Raw genomic sequence first — 22,021 nt, 5'->3', positions numbered from 1 at the left:
GAATATCAGAAATCGCGCAAAAACGATTATCCCAAATATAATGATGAATTTGATATTAAAACCAAATTACATCAACTTAAACTTATTTAGCAGGTGGTCCAAAGTAATTTATATAAAATACATTGTTTGTAGATTTATATTTTATATACAAATAAAGAACTAGTATCTGTATGCATTTGATGATGATATATTTTAATTTTTTTTGTGATAATCTGGAAATTAATTATATAGATAACGCTAGGAATATATCTATATTCTTTATATTTTATTTTTTAAATATAAACATTTTTATTAATTAATTTTATTATAATAAATGCATTAAAATTAGATAATGAGATATAATATGCATGTGTATTTATTGTATTTTATTTTTTATTAATTAATTTTATTTTAATCGTAACCCTTAAAAGAATGGATCTGAATGTGGAGGCAAAAACTATCTTTATTGAATTAAAGCAATAATTTCGAATGGTGGCCTTTTAATTAATTATTATTATGAGCAAAACAACAAGAAGAAGAAGAATTAAATAAAAAAAAATACAACCGCAACGACCACCGTCCACTTTCCACGTGTCGCCATTTGCCGGCGCTCGCGCAGGCATGGCATCCCGGTATTGTCCCTGTCATCCTAGTTGTCGAATCTCTCTCTCTCTCTCTCTCTCTCTCTCTCTCTATATATATATATATATACACTATTAAAATTTTGCTTTCGGTTTTGGTTCTGGTTCCTCAATCATCGCCATCTTTACAGCGCGTTCTTGCTTCTACCCCTAATCTACTTTCTGAATCTTTCCGAAGGCGTCTAGGGTTTGCATAATTCTCACGCTCTGTTCGAGCATCGCTTGTTTCCGGGGTGGTTCAGAGAAGATATGAGCTTTCAAGATATTGAATCGGGTCGTCCCTTGAATTCGAGGCGAGACCTCATCAATGGCAAGCAAGACGCCACGCAGGCCATCGCCTCCGGGATTTTTCAGATCAACACCGCCGTCGCCACGTTTCAGAGGCTCGTCAATACCCTCGGAACCCCCAAGGACACCCCCGAGCTCCGCGAGAAGCTGTGGGTTGATCTTTTCCGGGTTTGAATTGTTTGGTGTTGCGATTGAATTGTGGTTAATTGTGCCTTCATTTTGGGGAAATGCGTTTTTTTTTTTTTTTCGTTTTGGTGCGCATAAGCGATGGGTTTGATTTGGTTTTATTTTAGGTGCTGAATTATGTGTTGCAAACGGGGATTTATTTTGGAATTTTCGATTCAGCGGTGAACTGAAAGGAAAATTTAATATAGGCTGTTTTTGATTAAGTGGAAGAAAACTTATTGCATTGTTTTCGGTGTATCATAGGCATTCTGATGAAGTTCGTTTGCATAACTTTTCTGGAAAACTGTAATAACACGAACTCACTTATAGCCATTTTGATTTGGGTCCGTTGGTTTATGCAAAGTATGTGGCATTTAGGGGGTGTTTGGCTTAACCTTTTTTTACATAGCTTTTAAGTCGTATAAAATTTAAAAATTGAGTAGCGTTTAAGCTAATAATGTGTTTGAATAAATGTGATTTTAAGTTATATGTGTTCGGTTTGAAAGAGCTGATAAGCTATCAAAATTTGACAAAGAAACCAAAATAGACATAGTGTTGAATGATGTAAAATTTTATCATTAGATGTTGATAAATTATACATAATTATTAAAAATATATTAATACAATATTGTTATATAGATCATATATGTTATATGTATATATATATATGTTTATTGTTGTTTTATATATATATACACAGACAATGGCAGTGAGGAAGAGAAGCACAGATAGAGAAGATGAAGGTGGGGATGATGACTGTCGGTCGGTAACGGAGGAAAAGTTGAAGCAAATGGGGGCAATGGGGGCAGCAAGCGATGGGGGCTCCAGCTGATGGGGGCGACGATGATGGCCAACGGTGGCGGTTAGAAGAGTTGGGGCGACAAGTGGTGGGAGGTAGAGGTTGAAGAAGAAGGGCATGGCTGGAAGTTAACAAAAAGGATGAGGATAAGATGGTAAAATGATCGGTCAATGCAGCTTATAAATTAGCAGTGTTTTGCAAAAGCTCCCCCCCCCCCCCCCCCCCCCCCACCAGCTTTTGCAAAATGCTGTGGTAGTAGCGTTTAAGCTACCTAGCTTAAATGCTGGTGAGAGCACCTCACTAGCTTTTTCTTAATAGCTTATAAGCTGTAGTGGTCAAACCGATAAGCCAAACACCCTCTTAGCCAGTCAATTATATTTAGCTTAGATTTCACCTATAATACTTATAAAAGAGTAAGTGAAATGACGAGAAACAAGAACTATTTGCACGATGGACATTAAGGTTTTGTGAAATGACATCTAATGTGCACCTGTGTGGCTAAATATTGCAAGGAACATACCAAATGCTTCAAAGTGGCAATAAGGAAATGATGCAAGAGTCTCCATTGTATCGATACTCTTATTAGGTCTGTCTCGATTGATTTTATATGACTAAGTAAGAGAAGTCTCTATCCTTGTCTCTTCTTTGAAGGTAGGGAAACCTTTCATTCTTAATAAGAAGCCTTAAGGTAGGGAAGAGAGGCTGTAAATTAACAAGTTTTGCCACACTTAGAGAGCCTTTTAGGATTTGTGACTTTGAGTAGGAGTAATTTTTTAACTTGACTTAGTTAAATCCCTTCAGCATTTAACATTTCAAGGAGTTCATGTCTTGTAGATTGATTTGGTTCTTAGTTCTACACAATTGGCATCCTTGTGATGGTTCATCAATTAATTCATATTTATTTCTTAGTATTGAAGAAGATGATTGACAATTAAAACTTTCCAGGGGGCACTTGGTAACTGGAAGGAGTTGTGACAAAGAATATTTAAGATCCTGTCACAAAGAGTAGCTTTCATAAGTAAGGATTCTATTAATTGTTTGATAGTGGCAAAGCTAAGAAGGTAAAATAAGATCAACAAAACATTTGTGTTAGGTGTTCCACTCCGTTATCATTTTCATTTGTTAGGTATCAATTTGATAAACTTGATGCAGAATTTAGCAGATGTAAATAAATTATGTAATACCCACACAAGATCAAAATCAGAGACACAAATTTGATGGAGTTTGACAAATTGCCTATATCTATGGGTGAAGGAGGAACAAAAATTCATTATGTGAGTAATTAGTTACAACAGCAGAAAACTATCTTTCTCTCAACCCTAGATTTCAATGCACCCAATATCTCCATCTCAATGAGACTTGTAACTTAATGCCCCACCACAATCTGATAATTAGATATGCAACTCCATTTATAGGGAGAACAGATAGGCCAAAGTTTCTAAAGTCACCGAGTTTTAGATTGGACAAAGAAATCCTGCCTCTATCATACTTTTAGTTGGGTCAACTGAATTTAAATTCAAGGCAATCTCAACAATTTGTTTTGAGCATCATTGACATATTGGTCACATGATGCTCAAAGCTGAGAAGTACTTGAGAATTTATTTGTTTGAACTTGCATATTTGGTAGAAGGCTATATTTCATGACTCAGGACACACAGATGGTAGGCCGTAGGCACGAAGTAATCTTTTTGGCAACTTTTTGCTATGACAAAGTTAGTTCTCATTTTAACTAGCCCATCAAATTTGCTTTCCTCCTAATGGGGGGACATGAAGAAATTTGTTTGACTCCTGAAATCCGTTTTAACTATTGTGTTTCACAGTTGCCTTCATATAAGGTCTTACAAATGCAGCCAGTTGTAGAGGTTATCAGTCAAATTGCTTCCTCATAGGAGATAAGATCATTGAGTTCAGTTATAAGGACATCACACACAATTATGCTTAACAATTTTATAAAGGCTTGTGTCAGTTCAGCACTTTTGATTTCTTATTCTTTAACTATTTTATTTTATTTTATTTTATTTTTTGAGTTGATAATCATCACTATTAAGTTGAGATAGGTTTTGCTAGGGTCTTCTCTAGTTGGTTTATTTGCTTTTCTGAAATAGATAATGAAGTGCTGTATTTTTGGTGTTGATTATTCTTTATCGATATGATCATCTATTTATTGCTTATCAGTATGGTATTCTATATGTGTAACATTTACATGGTTAAAATTAAACAAGAGAATACAGAGATTGTTTTTGTAAGTTCAAAAGCAGTAGCTTTTGGTTGAGGTGGCTTCAACATGTTGTTGCATATTGTTTGCATTTTACTTATAGAATACTATTTTTCTTTTTTTGGCTAAACTTGTGAAACTTTTGAAGGCTATAGTTTAGATTAAAACATGCATGCACAGACACAGGCATGGGCACACACAGGCATTAGCTAGAGATAATTATACGTAGACTTCATTACACTGGCTTTGACACTTTATTATTTTACCTGTGCTCCCACTTTCCTCTTTCTAGTTATTATGTGCACATACTGCTGGCTATGTGATGCTTGTCACATTTGTACTTTTCCATTTGGGTGGTATTTGTGATTTATTCTTCAACTGTTAGGCACAAGACAAGGTTGCATATTGGACAGTTGGTGAAGGACACCTCTGCTAAACTCAAGCAAGCTAGTGAAACAGACCATCATGTTGAAGTTAGTGTAAGTTCATCTGTTAACACCGTTTTTATTGGATTGGAGCTCTCACTCTTGCTCACCAATGAATCTTGCTTTGTTATATTTCTGTCATCTCTGTATTGGAGTGTGTGTGGTTGTTGAATGGCATCCTTTGACTGCAGGCTAACAAGAAGATCACAGATGCTAAACTTGCTAAAGATTTCCAAGCAGTTTTGAAAGAGTTCCAGAAGGCTCAGCGTCTTGCAGCTGAAAGGGAGACAGCTTATACCCCTTTTGTTCCCCAAGCAGTTCTGCCTTCAAGGTAGTTATTCTAGTATTATCGCCTTTTTTCATGATTGGGTTTGAGACATTGCTTATTGATTGCATGCCTAAAGTAGGTTTGGATGTTCTTTTACCTAACCATCAAATGTGAACATTTGATCTGCTACGGGGATGGGCCACTATGTTACTATTACTTTGGCAGTGATTGTTCTGTCCATGTTGCTTATATAATGAATTTGATTTTATTCTATCCACAGCTATACAGCCAGTGAGATTGATGTAAGTTCTGACAAGACTCTAGAACAACGTGCTCTTCTTGTTGAATCTAGAAGGTGATAACATTAACTTTTGTCTTTTAACTTACTGTTCTAATTAATATATTTGAGAGGAATAATATACATGAATTTCTATGTTTTGAGTAAAAAATTTCTTTTTTCATAAAAAAATCTTTTGAAAAACTTGGTTTGTTATCCTGGTGAATCTCATCCCCATAGCAGCTAAATAATTTGTGCTACAGACAGGAGGTTTTGCTGTTAGACAATGAGATTACCTTTAACGAGGCTATCATTGATGAAAGAGAGCAAGGGATACAGGAAATCCAGCAACATATCGGGGAGGTGAATGAGATTTTTAAAGACCTTGCAGTGCTGGTCCATGAACAAGGAGCTATGATTGGTAAATGAGGCTTGCTACTGTTTTGTATGCCTTCTGGCATATATAGGCCATGGTAAAAGTTTTTGATTGAATTTTGTATTTCAGATGATATTGGCTCCAACGTTGAGGGTGCTCATGCTGCAACTGCACAGGGAAAATCTCAACTTGTCAAAGCAGCAAAGACCCAAAGATCAAACTCATCTCTGGTAATTCACTGAGTACTGTCTTTCATTTGATAGAAAATTGGTCATGTGGGAAACACTATGCTTACATGTGTGCCATTATCCTTTATCATCGGGGTCCACCTTAACATTGTCAAAATTAACCTATATTATTATTTGGTATTTGATAGGAATGTTGAACTTGGAAGCTACTAGGGTGTGGTTCACCTGTGCTGATGCACGGTTCCTTTTAGGTGGACTTGAATTGTACCCATTCTTGTTTGGTGTTCCATATTTTCATATTTTGACTTCATAAGAATTTACAATGGGCTGTAAGGCAACATTCAATATGAGTATTGCTATAGTGGGCCACCTTCACCAGTTAATATAATAGACTTGTAGTCTGGTTTCCATTTCAGTAGTCAACCAAATGGGAGTTGATTTTTATTTCTATTTTTTTTAGCAGTACCATAGTGCGGTGTTTGTTATCTGCAAGTTCTGAATTGACTTAAATCTTTGAGCAGCTGTAGTGAAATTTTTGTTTTCAGCCGTGTTTGATAATAAACTCGAAGCAAACATCCTTTAGCTTTAATTACAGCTGTCCACAGACATGTATTTGTTTATTTTTTGGGATATATCAGACATGTATTTATTTAATAATCTTATCTTTCAATTCCATGCCTCGACATTGACCTTTGTCTTCAATGCAGACTTGCTTGCTTTTGGTGATATTTGGCATTGTGCTTCTGATTGTGATCATAGTACTTGCGGCTTGATCGGTTACTCAATCGAACGATAAGAGTGACCTCAGAATCTACCAAGGAACTGGATGATATCTCTTGGTTGGTATATACTCTGGTTCATGCTATTCTAGCGAGGCATCGTTGCAGACTCGAGTGTGGATCTTTTGAGTCAATTCAGTTAGAGCTTTATGGTATATTTGTAGCATGGAGTTGTTTTCACTCAGGCTGGTGAGGGATTTGTCTCTTCCATAAATTGGTCTCAGGGTTTTGAGGGTGTGGCACTGCTTGTTTTATCTCGTGTCGATGAAAATTATAATTTTTGGGGGGTTTGTTTTTGAACTTGAATTCTTTATTTGAATTGATACCTTGTTCATCCACATTTGGAACATCCTTTGTGAAAAAGGGCCACTTCTTGATTCTTTCTTGATTGATATTGCTAGCAGTGGGAGATATGCAAAGGAAATTAGCTGCTTGCATGGGCTACAGTTTGTTTGAGGCTTAAAGGCAGGGCCTTAAAGGATTGCTTTCTTCTTTAATATGTGAGCTTTAGAATAGCAAGCAACCTGCACGAAGGGGATTTTAAGTTTGTAACATCATCTACAGGAGGTAAAAAAAAAAAAAAAACCCTACTTCTGTTTCAAGGATGAAAACCCACATCAACCATTCCTGGGAAAATATAGCTAATGAAAATGGATAATTAATTTTTGCCTGACCCAATTGTCCGATTGGGTTGGGCAGATAAAGTGTGTAAAATATTAAATATCCACCTTGCTCTTCACAAATCCCTCGGTGGGGAATAAGGTTAAAAGCGGGTACTTTTTATTGCAAGGGTAAAGTAGATATTTAATGGTGGCAGCAAGGGTTCATTCACCTGGCACTGCCCACCAAATTATCACCTTATATCAGGATGTATTAATAATAAATGATCGATCCTGAAAGGGTTGAAGCACTCTTATCAGAGCATAGCAGGCTTTTATCCCATGGTTGCTGGTTATTTCAATTAAACGCGTTGAAGCACCACTTGGACAAACAAGTAGGTGTGGTTTTACTTGTATCGCTTAATTCCAGACGAAAGGAGCAGGCTCAAGCTAACAGCACAACAGAGGTAGTTTGGGAATCAGCAAGTGATAAAGCTGGACAAATGAGGAACAGATAAAAATACTTTCAAAATGCTGCAGATTTCTGAATATCTGGATAAAAGATAGATGTCAAGACAATTAAGAAAGCTGATACAGCAGCCGAAACAAAGGTAACAGCAGAGACAACACCAGAGTGCCCCTTAATTCCACAGGGAACTTCCCACCCTACAGTTGGAGATGCAGCAGCATCACCAGCAGCGGCCAAAAATAAACAACTCTGGTCATTCGACATCCCTTCAATGTAGCAGTGCATGAATATTGCAGGTTCACCAAATTCAACTCTTGAAAAGCCACGTTCTCCTAAAGGCTGCAAAAGCATATATTTCATAAGCATAATCTTAGCAGGTGCACAAACAAGTGTTCAACTATTGCTCACAGAATTATAATCTAAAGTTTGCCAGATTGAAAAACTAAATTCCATTGGTTTGCCTAGCATGCATGTAGTACTAGCTGTTGAATCCAAGGAACCCGCAAAAGGCAAAACCAAGGGGCCAAGGCTTCAACTGATTAATATAACCATCCTATTTCTAGTGTAAAATGGAGTGCAGATAATATGCACCCCACTTGCTTAACCAACAAATTTAAAAAAAAAAAAAAAAGTAGGAAGACAGTTTGCATTTAATTGCAGGCATAAGAGATGCAATGCATTTGCACAATCACCTCATTTGGACTCAAACAGGTACTTCACATAGTCGGAAGAGATCATGCAAGATCAATCAGACGTATAGACACAACAGAGTATAGCCCTACCAAACTACAAAGGATTCTGCAGACTAGGGCCCTAGGTTTAGTGTTGCTGATCTTCTTTTTTTTTCAAAATTTTTTTTTTTAGTGCTACTGATCTTCAACTAGGAATACGTGAATGTTATACATTTTGCATGCTGATACATTGTTTTTGCAATCTTTAAAGGAAACAAATTTTCAAATCCAATGTCAATCTTACTTAAGAGGGTTTAAAGGAAAGGCAGAGTTAAAGACGATGGAAGGAATTCTAAATGGTGGTGTGTAGGGAAGAGTGGAAGTAATAGCTTGGATATGTGGTACAAGATGACAAATAGTTTTAATAGGCAACGTCTCAGAAACTGTTGTGATAATTTCCTAATGCAAAGTATTTGCGAAGCACATTAACAAAATACTTCAGCTGAGTGATAAGCAGCATCTACTACAGAATCTTAAAATGAGAGTCCTTACAAATTCAAATTGCCAAATATGCAACCTCATCTCACAGAAATTCCACATAGAAGCACCATGGTGTAGAAACAATCTAGTTCTTAACAACTCAGATTTATTTATGCAAGTCAAAGAAAAAAAAAGGAAAGAAAAGAAAAAGAAATTATATATGAGACATAAATATAGTCAGTATTTTTGTTTGATCATTCAGGCACCCTCCAAAGTAAATGCTAAAATATTATGAAACAACACAGGCTTAATTATATAGACTGACATGATTCAACATCATTATCATATAAGCTTAAATATATAGAGTGACATGATTCAACATCATCATTGCCATTCATGATTCTGTGTATAAATGCACAGTCTAGTCTTACAAAGACTCTTCCTGTTGCGACATTGCATTCGTTGTCCCTGCAACATAACAGAGTAAGGGTATAGAACATATGCCAACCACCATACTCAAAGCAGATGCCTGAGTTCTTTAATTGTAACAATATTCAAAGAACTCACATTTGACATTCGAATGCAGGATACCATGTGATATTTAAGATCTTAAATACTCAAGAATTATCCACATTCGAATGGATACCATGTGATATTTAAGATCTTAAATACTCAAGAATTATCCATGTACACATTCAACTTAAGACTACGTTTTTCAATATCCTAAGCTTAAGGGTATAGAAGGATCCAAATTTCCAATGTCAAATACCCACTCCCAGTAATCACACCCAAGTCTCTAAAACACCAAGGTGTGTTGTAAATTAAACTAACTTCTTGATAATCCATAGTCAAACATTATGACTCATGTCGATGATTCTGAGTATAGAGTACCAGCTCAACCTATACAACTTACCAACCTTCGGGCATGGGATATAAAACAGCTGATATAGTGTGAGACTATATTCCTATGGAAATAATAAACTAGATAGCTAAGAGCTTTGTACATATGCATAATGCCTGCAGTAGTGGGAATGAATGAAAGAGCAGTGAGCCAATCAAAGCAAGCCAAGAAGTATACGAAGGGGGAAAAACAGAAAAAAGGAACAAGACATTACTCTTTATGATTTTATTGTGTGCAAAGCTCTAGTATAACAAAACAACAGACAATTAGTGTTATATTTCTTGATAGGGTGATACATTAAGAATAGTATGCTTTCTTGAATTCTATATCAGAACTCAGGTACGAAGTTTGACATTAGAGTCACGATTTATGATGACCCCAAATTTGCTCAAGATAAACAGCCTACCCATTCAAAGAGAATGTGGAGAGCAATAGAAAGAAAAACAAAATTCTACAAATATTCAGCCATTTCAAAACATAGTAACAATTAGCACATGGTCTATTGCTATCAGTCATTTGTGGAATATTGAGCTATGTATGCTTACTTTCTACTGTACTATCCAACTTAATATTTCCCCTTCTAGTTGTCGTCCTAATTGTTGGTGGTGTGGTTTTGAACATAGATGGAAGAGTAGAATTAAAACTAATTGATACAAAAAAGAAATAAAAATTTTGTTAATGTTGATGCACTAAACGGATAAGTGGAGATTTTAGAAAAATAAGGGAAAAAAAGGTAAGATTACTTCCAACAATGATTTCAAACTAAAAACTGAAAAGATTCAGAGAATTTCTTTTACATACTGCATAGCGTGCATGCAATGGAAGCTCAATGCTGATTTCCAGTCCATTGTTAAGTCCTGTCAATATGTTATCACCTATATCCATGTGAACCTCAACAACAGACCGATTTGAAACTACTGAAGGCAACTCCAAATTGGTGTCTCCAAACACAGCTGCTTCTGTAAAAACTGCATGAAATAGAACAAACTGATGGACCATGGAATGACAGCCATTATTATAACCTCACTTCAAGAGAAAACAAAAGCAGTTTACCGCCATGCAGAAGAAGATGCTGGAGCTCAAATGGATCTGCAAAAACACCAGAAGGTAGTCTTTCTACTATTATGATCTTACAGAAATGTCTGGGTAGCTCCGGTATGGACAGTGACTGGATGGGCAATCTGATAGATGAAGAAAGGCGGCGATGAGAACCCTCACCAATCAGATGGCGCTGATGAACTGAAAGTCTTTGCACAGGGTTGAGTTTATTTTGCAGCACTTGACACAAGCCAAGAGGAAGCTCATTTGCAATGAAATTTTGAAAATCAGACTCAACCAAGCTATCATGCTTCCTAAAATAGGTTTCTGCAATATATTTCTCTAAACCAGGAAAACCACTTGTAGTTTGGGTTTTGACATCAGAATTTGAGTTACACTTGCCCTCCTGAAAGTTGAGCAAGAGACAGCAGACAAACATTAAAGGAATAGCAATAAACACCCAAAAATTGCAACAGAGAACCAATTTATATTTCTGAGAATGAATCTGTGCGTATATGAAAAGTTAAATCACAATTAGTAAAAGTACTATAACTGCATAAGGCAAACAAAGTCAGAGTTCCTTTAGCTAAGTGAAATGGTTACTCTTTACACTTCCCTTGCCTTTGAACCAATCTCCTGGTTTCTTAGAACCATGGGAAAGAATTAAAAAAAAAGAAGAAGATAATTTTCACAACTTCATCATTGTATCTAGAAGTCAAAAACAAGGAAGAATCAATATCTTTGCTACACCTGAAGAAGAGATCATCACAGAAAGTTCAAATTGAATCTTGATATTTGACATTATAATCTTCAATTCCCATTAGAAGCACACAAATCTGGATTTTTAGTTTTAGCTAACACTAGCTACCTAGGGGTAAGGTTGGGGAACCTTTTAATCTCACTCTAAAGACGCAAATAAACAAAACCAATAAAAGGCATTCAAGGCTTATATAGGAAGTCCAATCTTTTTCCAACTTTAGATGGTCCAAGCTGCTTGGAATCCAGATGTAAAAGTGAGATCCCTAGTCTCTGCAGTCCAACCTATTGTGAAATTAACATATTTACAAGCCAAACATGAAACAATAACAACATATTATGCTTTCGTCCTACCGTATGAGTCACATCAACCGTGGTCAATAAGCAGATTACTAAATTAAAAATCAACTCCGATATATGATGGTAATGGCACTCTATAAACGAGAAATTACACCAAGTGCCCTTCCCCACTAATTACAACAAAGTCAAATCCCCAGGTTGAAGAGTTGTCAATCTTATTTTATTTCCTTATAATCGTTAAGTCACCAACCCATTATCTAATGATCAATAATAAATTATTTCTAAAAACACCACTTCTAGAATTAAGTCACATTCTATTTAATAATTAAATGAAAGCTCTTAGAGATGAAAGAGCATTCGTATTTTATAATTTCTACTTATTCTAATGTTTTAAGCTAAAAAATCCTAAAAAATAAGTCATATTGTGCTCAAGATGCTCTTATCTAACTTATCTTTGAACTTGCATCATTTTGAATAAAATTGGAAGTGAAATGGGTAAATGTCAAGCTTTTATTGTTTAAGAAGACTGTATGAATCTTTGAATAGGCTGCTGAGGGTGGAATAATGTGTGTTCTGTTGAGAAGTGAAGATTTGCTTTACGTCTGATTGGGTTGATGCCAAAGCACTTCCCCTTTCAGTCGGCATCACAATCAGGAAGCTGCAAATATACAAGGAAAAATAGCCTTGGCGAGTAGCCAAAAACAAAAGGCTTCACTATAAACTTCATCAAAGAAGAAAATAAATCCATTTCAGAATACAACAAAGGCATTCTAGTTCACAAACCTCACTTGATAATAGCAAAGTGTGCATGCAAGAGCCAGATCTGGCAAGAAGTGTCAGTTCAATTCCTAGTAGGAGGAGAATTTGCATGAAAACAAGTTTCTGAACTTCCATATGTTGCCTGAAACAAGAAAAAACCAAATGAAGTGCTAAATATACATCCTTTGGTAGCTACTTGTAGGCTGTGTGTGAAACTGTCTATTGCCCTAACTGTTTTCTATACTACTTAAATCATATCATGACCTCATCTTGTAATAACTTGGTAATGGATGTAACTATTTGTTAAAAATTTAACTATCTCAATTGCTTAGTGATATTGCAGTGAAACCACTGAACTCCGTGGAATTGTGAAAAATAATTATTTCCAAAAATGTTTGGTCACAAACTACTGAACTTCCTATGGAAACAGGAAAATAATAAATATGAATACAATACAGAAGCCAAAAACTTGGCATCTCTCCTGGGAGATAGAATGTGTATGAGAATCTTAATATTTTGAAGCCCAGTCAGAGCATAATCTCCCTCCAACCTCCTTTCTTCTTCCTTTTATAATTGAAACTACTTATTAATAAAGCACCTTCTACCATCAATATTTCTATGCTTCTGATGAATCAATCTTGGTTAAGTCTCGTCATTCAAAGTTTCAATATCCAAAGTTCAATCATTATACAGGAGTTAATGATTTATCACTTCTGCAAGCCCTATTTTCCTTCAGTCTACTAGTAAGATAATCAGCGTGTACAAGTGAATCACCCATGCTTACACTACAAGTTCTACAGCATAGAAGCAGGGATGTAAATCTTTCACTTCTACTTACTTGCCGCAGTTTATCCAGTATAAACTAGGAGATTTGAATGTTGATCATCTCGGTTGATGCCAGTTAGTTCACAACAACAGAACAAAGAAGCTCTCCTATTGATGTATCCACTGCATCATATGACATTCTACTTATTTCTGCATTTTAGTTCATCAGACCAGCTTTTCAATTTCTCTTCCTCTATTATGCTCGTCAAAGGGGCTACTTCTTATTCAAGCCACCAGCAATTTTCATAATCAAATCCAAAAAAATGCATATGGAAATTTAAAAAAAAAAAATCATTTGCAGTGCCAAAGCAAATGTTATGCAAAAGATTTGAACATCTGACGAATAGAGACAAAAAGGAAAAAAAATGGAGAAGGTGCCAAAGCATTTTTATTGTAAAATATCTAATTCTATATAGCAACATTATCTCCAAAAGAGAAAAGAGCCATGTTACAAACTGAGAGACAATCGGTTAAACAAGCAGTTCAGTTACGCTAGATCAATCCCACACAAGCTATCTTTGACTATTTTTAGCAGTGAATCCAACCATATACCATGAGCAAAGAATTGCAAATTGGAATAAGCCACAACGAAATAGCGAAACCTAACTCATCATTAATAGCTTTAACCATGAGACAAACTACCTGCACATGGATTTAACCCTCCCAATACAAAATTCAAAACCGCACGGGAATCACGAAAACCCACACCCCTCTACAGAAAACACTCAAATCATCACTGGAAAAGAATCCCTAGAACCCTAGTTAATCGAAGGAGCTTAAATCCATAAACCAGCAAAGATAACCTCAAAAAATCAGCAGGAAGAGCAGTTACATAAGAAGAAAGAGACATGCAGAGGGAGCAGTAGACCTTATTAACGAATTAGCGTGGATTCGCAGAAGCAACGGGAGATTACTGTTCAAAGGCTTGGCGCTGGAGAGAGATGTGAGAGAGCTTTGGATCTCCCCTTTACTGTTCAAAGGCTTTGTTTTTTGTATTTTGTGTATTTTCATTTTGGTAACGCTAAAGCAAATATATTTTATTTTCAAATAACACATATTTATAAAATATTATTATTAATCTATGAAATATTATAAAATATAATATATTTATAATTTATTAATAAAACTATTTTATAACTAAACATAATATATATTAAATATATTTTTATTTATGGATTAGCATTACTCAATTGTCAGGTGGATTGCTCAAGAATAGGATGAAACAATATATTGTTCTTAATTTATTAATGGTAATTATGGAATATATTTCTGCTAATTGAAAGAATTATTCTGAGGCTTTGCAATTATTCAAGGAATCAGCCAATTTTTTTTTAAAGAACATATTTAAATTTGTAGTTATAAGAAAATAAAATTTTGTTGCTTATTAAGCCAAGAGAGGTGAATTGACCCTTTTTCATTTTAAGAAAATCTAACATAGTTTATAAATTTAATTTAAATTAGTTTTATGATGATTTGAGACACTTGTAAAATATAAAAACAAAATACATGGGTAAATCACACCAAATATTACTAAATTTTAGTATATTTTTTATTTTACTCACTAAACTTTAATTCTTTTTAATATGATCACAAAAGTTTAAAAAGTTTTGCAATGTGGTTACATGTAAAATTTTCCCGCCGCTCTATAGCCAGAGGGTGATGTGGCAAATAATAAAAATATTTTTTAATAATATTTTAATATAATATTATTATGTATTGACACATGGCACATTCTGATTAGTTATCATTGCATAATAATTTTTATTATTTACCACATCAGCCGAAAAATCTTATATGTGACTACATTGTAAAATTTTTTAAACTTCTATAATTACATTACAAAGAATTAAAGTTTAGTGATTAAAATGAAAAACACACTAAAATTTAGTAATTTTTGGTGTGATTTACCCCAAAATACATACACAACCATGAATATGATAAATTTATAGAGATTCAACTCTTTAAAGTCTACATTTTCTCTCTTCAATGAAAATCTTCAAAAGGTTCTATTAAGTAGATTTCATAGCTCTTAATGGAGCTATAAACCAATAAAAACCTCTTCCCAGACCAAAAAAATCTTCTTATATGCAAGAACAGATCCGTCATACCAAGGTGAGAATCCTCTAGCTTAATTGAATTATTACTACACTAATAGAAAATCATTATAGAGTTTTGAATACAATAAAAATAAAGAATGTGAAGATTTCCTTCAATGCTCTGACCTCAACAACACACTTTTTTGTCTTTGGAGAATTTAAATTTCGATATAATGTGTCTTTACAAATCTTCTTCAATTACAGCCCCATGTGATATGTCCAATAGGGACCACCTCTTTTTATTAATAAAATATCAATAATCTATAGATATATAATTAAAAAAAAAGATAAAAATCTTGAGGACATACTTCAAGGTTTGATGGAGTTCAAAAAGATAAGAAAGTGGTCAAATTTCAAATGCAATAAATATATAGATTCATGAATTTATGTGTATGGTCCGAAAATTAAAAATTAGATTTACAAAGATATAATCATCGGATTTAACCTATTTTTGGGCATGTTGGTAACTGTGGTGAGGAGAAGCCCATGATTGGTCCTGGTCATCAGAATCATAGGGTGTGCAATAGGTGAAAGTCTAAAAATTAATTTTCAAATTTAGTGAGCAATTTAAAGAAGAGAACGAGAATAATTGATTACTATTAAAAGTAGGGTTACAAATGAGCCAAGCTGTTCGGGCTCGACTCGGTCTTCAACTCAATAAAAACTTGTTCGAGTTCATTTGTTAAAATAAATGAGTTGAATTTGAGCCTAACTTTGAAACTCGATTTATAAACGAGCTAAATTTGAGCTTAATAAAACTCAGTTGGTTACCTTGAGAGCTGGCTCAATTAGAGGCTCGCAATTAACTCGTGAAAACATATATTATTTTATAGTAAGTAATATATGTATGTATAATATATTAGATATATATTTTATAAATATATTATTTAACATACATACATACATATACATATTATCATTATATCATTTATTAAATTATATATTAAATATATATTTTATAAATATATTATTTAACATATAAATAATGATGATATATGTATATATATCATTATATATATATCATTTATTTTATCTGACAAATAAATCCATTCCCCTCTCTCTCTCCTCTCTTTCCCTTACCCAGCAAACCCATTTTTTCCCTTCATCTCTTTCACTTCTCCAAGAGTCTCCATCTTCTTCACACATTCTCTCTCTCCTCTTTCTTAAGCCTTTGTTCCTCTTATTTACCCCTTTACGTCAAAATGTTGGCCCAAATCGTCAAACACATTGTTCTTTTTAAGGTCAAACCCAAAATTGACCCATCCAAGATCGACTCGATGGTTGCCGGCCTCTCTACTCTCGACCCCATCCTTCACTTGTCCGTCGACCCCTTCCATCAGAATCGCTCATCGATGTTCTCCTTCACCCACATGCTTTATAGCCATTACAAGTCTAAGGACAATCTCAATGCCTATTTGTGTCACCCGACACACGTCAGTGTCGTCACAAATCAAGTCTGCCTGATCTCTTCTTTTAGTGGAGTCGAGCCCGAGCTCAGTTCATGTTAACCGAGCTCGAGCTCAAGAGTTCAGGTATGCTAAGCCCAAGCTGAGTTTACCGAAGTTCAGCTCGACTTGATTGCAACCCTAGCTAAAAGTCAAACTACGAGTACACATTATATGATTGAAAACTACCATTGCATACTACCCTATCTTTGCAGGTCTGACTAGTGCCTTCTCTCCTATAGCTACTTCAATCAATGTTAAATTTGACTACGAGGCTTATTAGCCCACAATTGACTACTTATTGAAAAACCAAACAAGAAATGAAGTCATACTACAACAATTGTAAATATTCTCTCCCAGCTTTGACTTTGATTGACTTACTTGCACAACATCTTTTTTGAGAGCAAATGTCAAAGGGCTAAGTGACTCTCGAAAGTCATCTTTTGTATCGCGTCAAGGAAAATGACATAGATAAGAGAATTGCTTAAAGAGTTTCATTGTTGAATTGATCTCAAAAATGGGTCCCAATAGTAGCTGCTACCAAAAGTGCTTTATGAAAGCCAGTCCATAATAGTGAAAGTACTATTAATTACGTTAATTGACCCAATCTTGCTTCTTTTTTTTCTCCTTTCTACCTTGACTACTCCACTTGCTTAACACAAGTGTGATTTAACCTTCATTGACCACTTCATTACCTTTGACTTGAAAGCACAAAGTAATGAAGCGCGAAACTTTAGTTCTTAATAACAATGCAAATCCTACTCAAACACACTTTACTAAAAGATAGAAAAGGGTTTTCCCGCTTGTTTGAGATCGTAGTTGACTTTCTTCAATTGGCAAAAAAGGATGGATTAGAAGTTTGATACGACTTTAAGAGGTAGAGACTCCAATAGAAAGAGTCACTTGGTGAATTAGTGGATCACACATTTGGAGACAGAGACAAGGGCATGCCTAATTATTTGGAAAGTATACAAGTGTTAAAAAAGTGAAGTTTGGGGACAAAGGTAAATGTGAGGAATAGGACCTCCATACCCACACTACTAAATAAGTTTGCAAGATTAATTTGGAAAATGAGTAGAGACATGCAAGAACAAACAATTTATATTGGAAACATTCCTTTAACAAATTCTCTGCGAACTTCTATGGTAAATGGAATATACAAAATTATAATCAATCAAATATTATAAAGCCCTAGTATTTATTATTAGTCAAAATTAGACCTTAATGGAATTTCAATCTATACCAGCACAATAATATTAGATTGGAAAGGCCAATCAAAATTAGAGATTGACAAAAAAATAAGGATATGGGCTCATATGAGTAGGAAACAAAAAATATCTGTTCTAGTTCTATCATCAGTTATGGGTTTGAATATAAGAGAAACTCTAGAGAAAATTTGCTATCTTGACATTTTTTGTCTCTTTTAAATGATAAGGAGAGAGAAAAATTAGATCAACAAAAAATGTTATTTTGGAGTTTTATCAACAATTTGCTTTCATAGGTAAGGATCTGGTATTTTCGAAATCCTGGTGTAAGAAATTACAAAAGAAATTCTTTCAATAAAGATGTGAATTATGAAGGATTGGTCAATGAAGTATGAACCAAAGACTAAACCTTGATATACCTCAAAACAATACATTTTTGTTACCATAAGATATATTGGCAGCCATGGATCATTTGATTAGAATGAACTTTGAAATGGGTATAATCTCATTCTTGGGGAGAGGTCAATGAGCCCACTGATTGCCTACCAAAGATAAGGCTGACAATAAATACTATAGTGTTATGGCTTGATTCTATTTCCAAATTTATTATTTTCATTTTTTCATTAGGACAATTGTAACAATTATAGAAGTATAGTAGGGTAGGGTTCTGCCCAAAGCGATTCTCATTGGATATCAAGAGAACTTTTTCTATGAATATAGAAGTCTCGTCTTTTTGACTATTTACGTTGGTGATTTTTTTTCACCCTATAAGCAAAATGATTTGGAAAAAAAAGGCCAATATATTATGATAAAAAAAACTCCATTTCAATTCCTTTTCTCCCTAATTTATTCTTGCCCTATCACTATTTTCCCTTTCAACACCCAAAGGATCCCTCCTAACTCAAAAAAATAGTCAAGTGAAAGAACAAACAAATAAGGTAAAAAGACCTATTACAAGATTTTTCTAAAAATCGTATATGAGATAGGTAAGACTCCTTATCTGAAAACTGTATATGAGAATTTCATCTCATTCAACTCAAGCAAAAAATTACCCAAAAACTAGTTGCAATGGATTTATAATAGAAAGTTTGAAACTTCTTAATCTTTGATTCAATCTTCTATGAAGATATGAACTAAGAAAAATTTGAAAGCTCCTTTTTGTGGCGATAATGCCAAAATATCAAGTTGACTCGATTGTCTTTATCTTTCTCCTTATAGGCCTCTTGAATGCTCTTTTTTTCTTATTTCTTTTTCTTTGCTTTGAGTGTAATGTGGCTTTACTAGTTTTTTATTTACTATTAATAGGAACTCTCTTGTTAAGACCCAATGAATGGATTCAAACATCAGTTATTCATACTAGAATCATGATAATTCAATAAAAACCCTAAACAAAACCTTTGGCTTGACAAATATGAGTGCAGGCTTGAGCTCCAGCTCTAGCTCAAGTCGAGCCTGGAAGTTCGGCTCGGGCTCAACTCGTCAATTTAGTTCACAAGCCATGCTCAGGCTCGAGTTCCAAAATAGCAGATATCATAGATAAGCAAAAAATCCCAAAAATAGCACAATCAGAGCGGAGGATGCGGCGGCTGTCGGTGGTGAGAGATGCGAGGTGGCGATAGAGATGAAGGATGCAACGACGGTCGAGGGCGAGAGACTAGACGAGTCGGCCACGAGAGGCGAGGCAGCGGCGAGAGAGGCAAGGCGACGCGTCGATTGTGATGGAGGCGACGACGGGGACGACAAAGTAGAGGATGCAATGGCGGGCAGCGGTCACCGGTTAGAGCAGCGAACCCTCCGGCGAGGCGGCGTCGACAGCAGCGATGGGTCTCTCTCTAGCTGTTCCAAACCTTTAGCAAGCTGAACTGCTTTGCAAATTTGCAATTCCAATTGAAATGGTTGAATCTAAGGTTTAGAACTTACAATACTATTTATAGCACATAAATTATAAATTATTTTTTACATATACCCTACCTATTTTACTTTTTAAGTATTTTCTATTCTATAATTTATTTTTTTAAAAAATAACAATAACAAAGAACAATGATTATAATATTATATTAAGGTGTTCAAGAAAAAAAATTAGTTAAAATAAAAAACATACATATAAATAGTAAATTATAATATATAATTTGATTGACTTAATTCTTTTAATTGATTAATTAATTTTTGTAATCCATATATATGGTAACAAGTATTAAATATATTTTTTTCTATAGGCTTAATTGACTGTTTTATCTTGAATTTACAGTCATTTTACAATTTTATCTATTTTTTACATTTGTTTTAATTTGTTCATTGAACTTTACCTTTGATTTCAATTTTATCTTCAATTGGTCAAGCGTGTACCCCAACATATGTGCAGTTAAGGTTGTGTTAGACACATTAGCAAAACGATGTTGTTTTGTCATTCTAAACTCTAAACATTTATTGCTCATGTCAACATAAAAATTTTAAATTTCCTAAATTCCCTTTTTGTTGTTGTCCAATTAAACAATTAAATTTATTTATCTTACAGAACAATTCAGGCACAATTTGTGACAAAGCTTCAACGTTCGGTGCACCATAGGAGGAATAACATGTGCCGGGCTCAATCCACTATTCAAAAAAGTTAGGATGCCAAGGGCCTTCGAGTGAGTCTTCAGGGGTTTTCGGGAGACTTGTTCTCTTGTCTTCGGGAGGCTAATCTTCAGATGGGACAAGAAAGTCTTCGAGGAATTGGATCTGGCAATGAAACTATTAGAAGGCGCGCGAGAATCTTTCTCATACAAGCCCTCAATGCCTAAGTCAGATAAATATGTCTTGAAGTAGAAAATGTATGTAAACGTGTATACTGTATGCTCTGTATCATGATCTCTGTTACGTACGTGCCATTATCAGACATGGTTGCCCAGCCAGGATGCACGCAGGGCCAGGGACATCATGCTAAAACAACCATGCAGGACAAGTCAACCCATGATCAATCTATTGGAGATAATGGCCTTGAAGCTGAGTTATCGAAATACTGGGAGCAATCCTGAAGGACCTGTCGAGCACCCACTTGACTGGATGGGTTTGTGGTGTGATTGAGGGGCACGATGGAACTGCAGATATTTAAGAGGATTAAACCACGTACTTTATTTCTGTTTTCATAGTCTCGTTTGTTTCATTTTCTATTTGAACTCTGTTCTTGTATTTAAAGGCTGTAGGACTTTAGTTGGTGAGTAATGAAATTATCTCTTGAATTTTCTCACCATTCCCTATCTAAAAGAGTATGTGTTCACTCAAAGAACACTTGTAAACGTAACAATCTCTCAAAGAGTTATATGGGGTCTAAAGTGTGAGTTTTCGGGTCCTAAGTCTTAGTGTGTAAATGTCCAAGAGTTTGAGCCATGGGACAATGGGTGTCAAAGGATCCAAAAAAAGTGTTATTGCCTTGGAATAGATGGGTATTTATAAAGGTTTGGTGGTAGGACCCACATTATACATGGCCATGCAGACGAGAGTTTTCAAATTCTTTGGGAAAGTGCATCAAATGAGGTCGGAGGGCCTGAAGTTATCTTTGGGGTCCAAGTCTCCAGATGAGTATCCTCTACGTGGATCCCGAGACTCTTTGAAGTCACTGAATGACTTAAGTTCTGGAGACTCAGGCTAAGTCTTGAGCCTTAAAGACACAAAAGTTGAATTGTCCTAGAGACTCTCCAAAGGTTTCGGGAGACTTATGCTCCAAAAGACTCTTCGAGATCATCTAGATTTTCAAATTACTTAGAATATTTTGATGATTTTTGGGTTTTCATTTTACTAAGACATAGCACGACACTTTTGCATTGCAAATGTTCAATTTACCCTTATACTAAATGACAAAAGGTATTCTTTAAAGTTGCAAATGTCCAAAAGTAGATCTACTTTAAACTTTTTGAAAATTGTTCTCTACGTTATGTCTTCTTGTGCAGGGAATTTGGCCACCTAGGAAAGTGTTGGAAGATGCCACCAATCGATTCGAGTAAGTGATCTTTCTTAGGACGAGAAGTAATGGAAGGAGTTGTGGGTGGGTCAAGCAATTTTCATTGAAAATGAAGGATGAAATGGTAAGAAATCTAA

The 22,021-nt window shown here is 35.0% G+C and overlaps 2 protein-coding genes across 4 annotated transcripts; one reads left to right on the top strand and one right to left on the bottom strand.

Moving 5' to 3' along the window:
* The first annotated feature begins 690 nt into the window (after positions 1-690).
* On the top strand, positions 691-6,792 carry LOC127813212 (syntaxin-22-like). Of its 2 annotated transcripts, none has more exons than XM_052354060.1 (7): positions 691-1,057; positions 4,473-4,566; positions 4,704-4,843; positions 5,061-5,135; positions 5,321-5,478; positions 5,563-5,663; positions 5,810-6,286. In XM_052354060.1, exons 1-7 carry the CDS (start codon positions 870-872, stop codon positions 5,816-5,818), a joined length of 765 nt encoding a protein of 254 aa, XP_052210020.1. In that variant the 5' UTR covers positions 691-869; the 3' UTR covers positions 5,819-6,286. The 2 variants fall into 2 exon arrangements, with proteins under 2 accessions (XP_052210020.1, XP_052210019.1); XM_052354059.1 differs by lacking the exon at positions 5,810-6,286 and adding an exon at positions 6,329-6,792 and having other exon boundaries at positions 692-1,057.
* A 711-nt stretch (positions 6,793-7,503) lies between these two features.
* On the bottom strand, positions 7,504-14,190 carry LOC127813211 (uncharacterized). 2 transcript variants are annotated; one of them, XM_052354057.1, is made up of 6 exons: positions 14,067-14,190; positions 13,212-13,348; positions 12,398-12,515; positions 10,574-10,964; positions 10,322-10,488; positions 7,504-7,807 (listed from the first exon to the last, which is right to left on the bottom strand). In XM_052354057.1, exons 3-6 carry the CDS (start codon positions 12,506-12,508, stop codon positions 7,526-7,528), a joined length of 951 nt encoding a protein of 316 aa, XP_052210017.1. In that variant the 5' UTR covers positions 12,509-12,515; positions 13,212-13,348; positions 14,067-14,190; the 3' UTR covers positions 7,504-7,525. The 2 variants fall into 2 exon arrangements, with proteins under 2 accessions (XP_052210017.1, XP_052210016.1); XM_052354056.1 differs by lacking the exons at positions 13,212-13,348; positions 14,067-14,190 and adding an exon at positions 13,841-14,047.
* Between the last annotated feature and the right edge of the window lie 7,831 nt (positions 14,191-22,021).

Source organism: Diospyros lotus, chromosome 11, assembly GCF_014633365.1.
Source record: "Diospyros lotus cultivar Yz01 chromosome 11, ASM1463336v1, whole genome shotgun sequence".
NCBI classification, from domain to species: Eukaryota; Viridiplantae; Streptophyta; class Magnoliopsida; order Ericales; family Ebenaceae; genus Diospyros; species Diospyros lotus.
The sequence above is the reverse complement of the archived record's forward strand: the minus strand, read 5'-3'. Positions and strand labels throughout refer to the sequence as shown.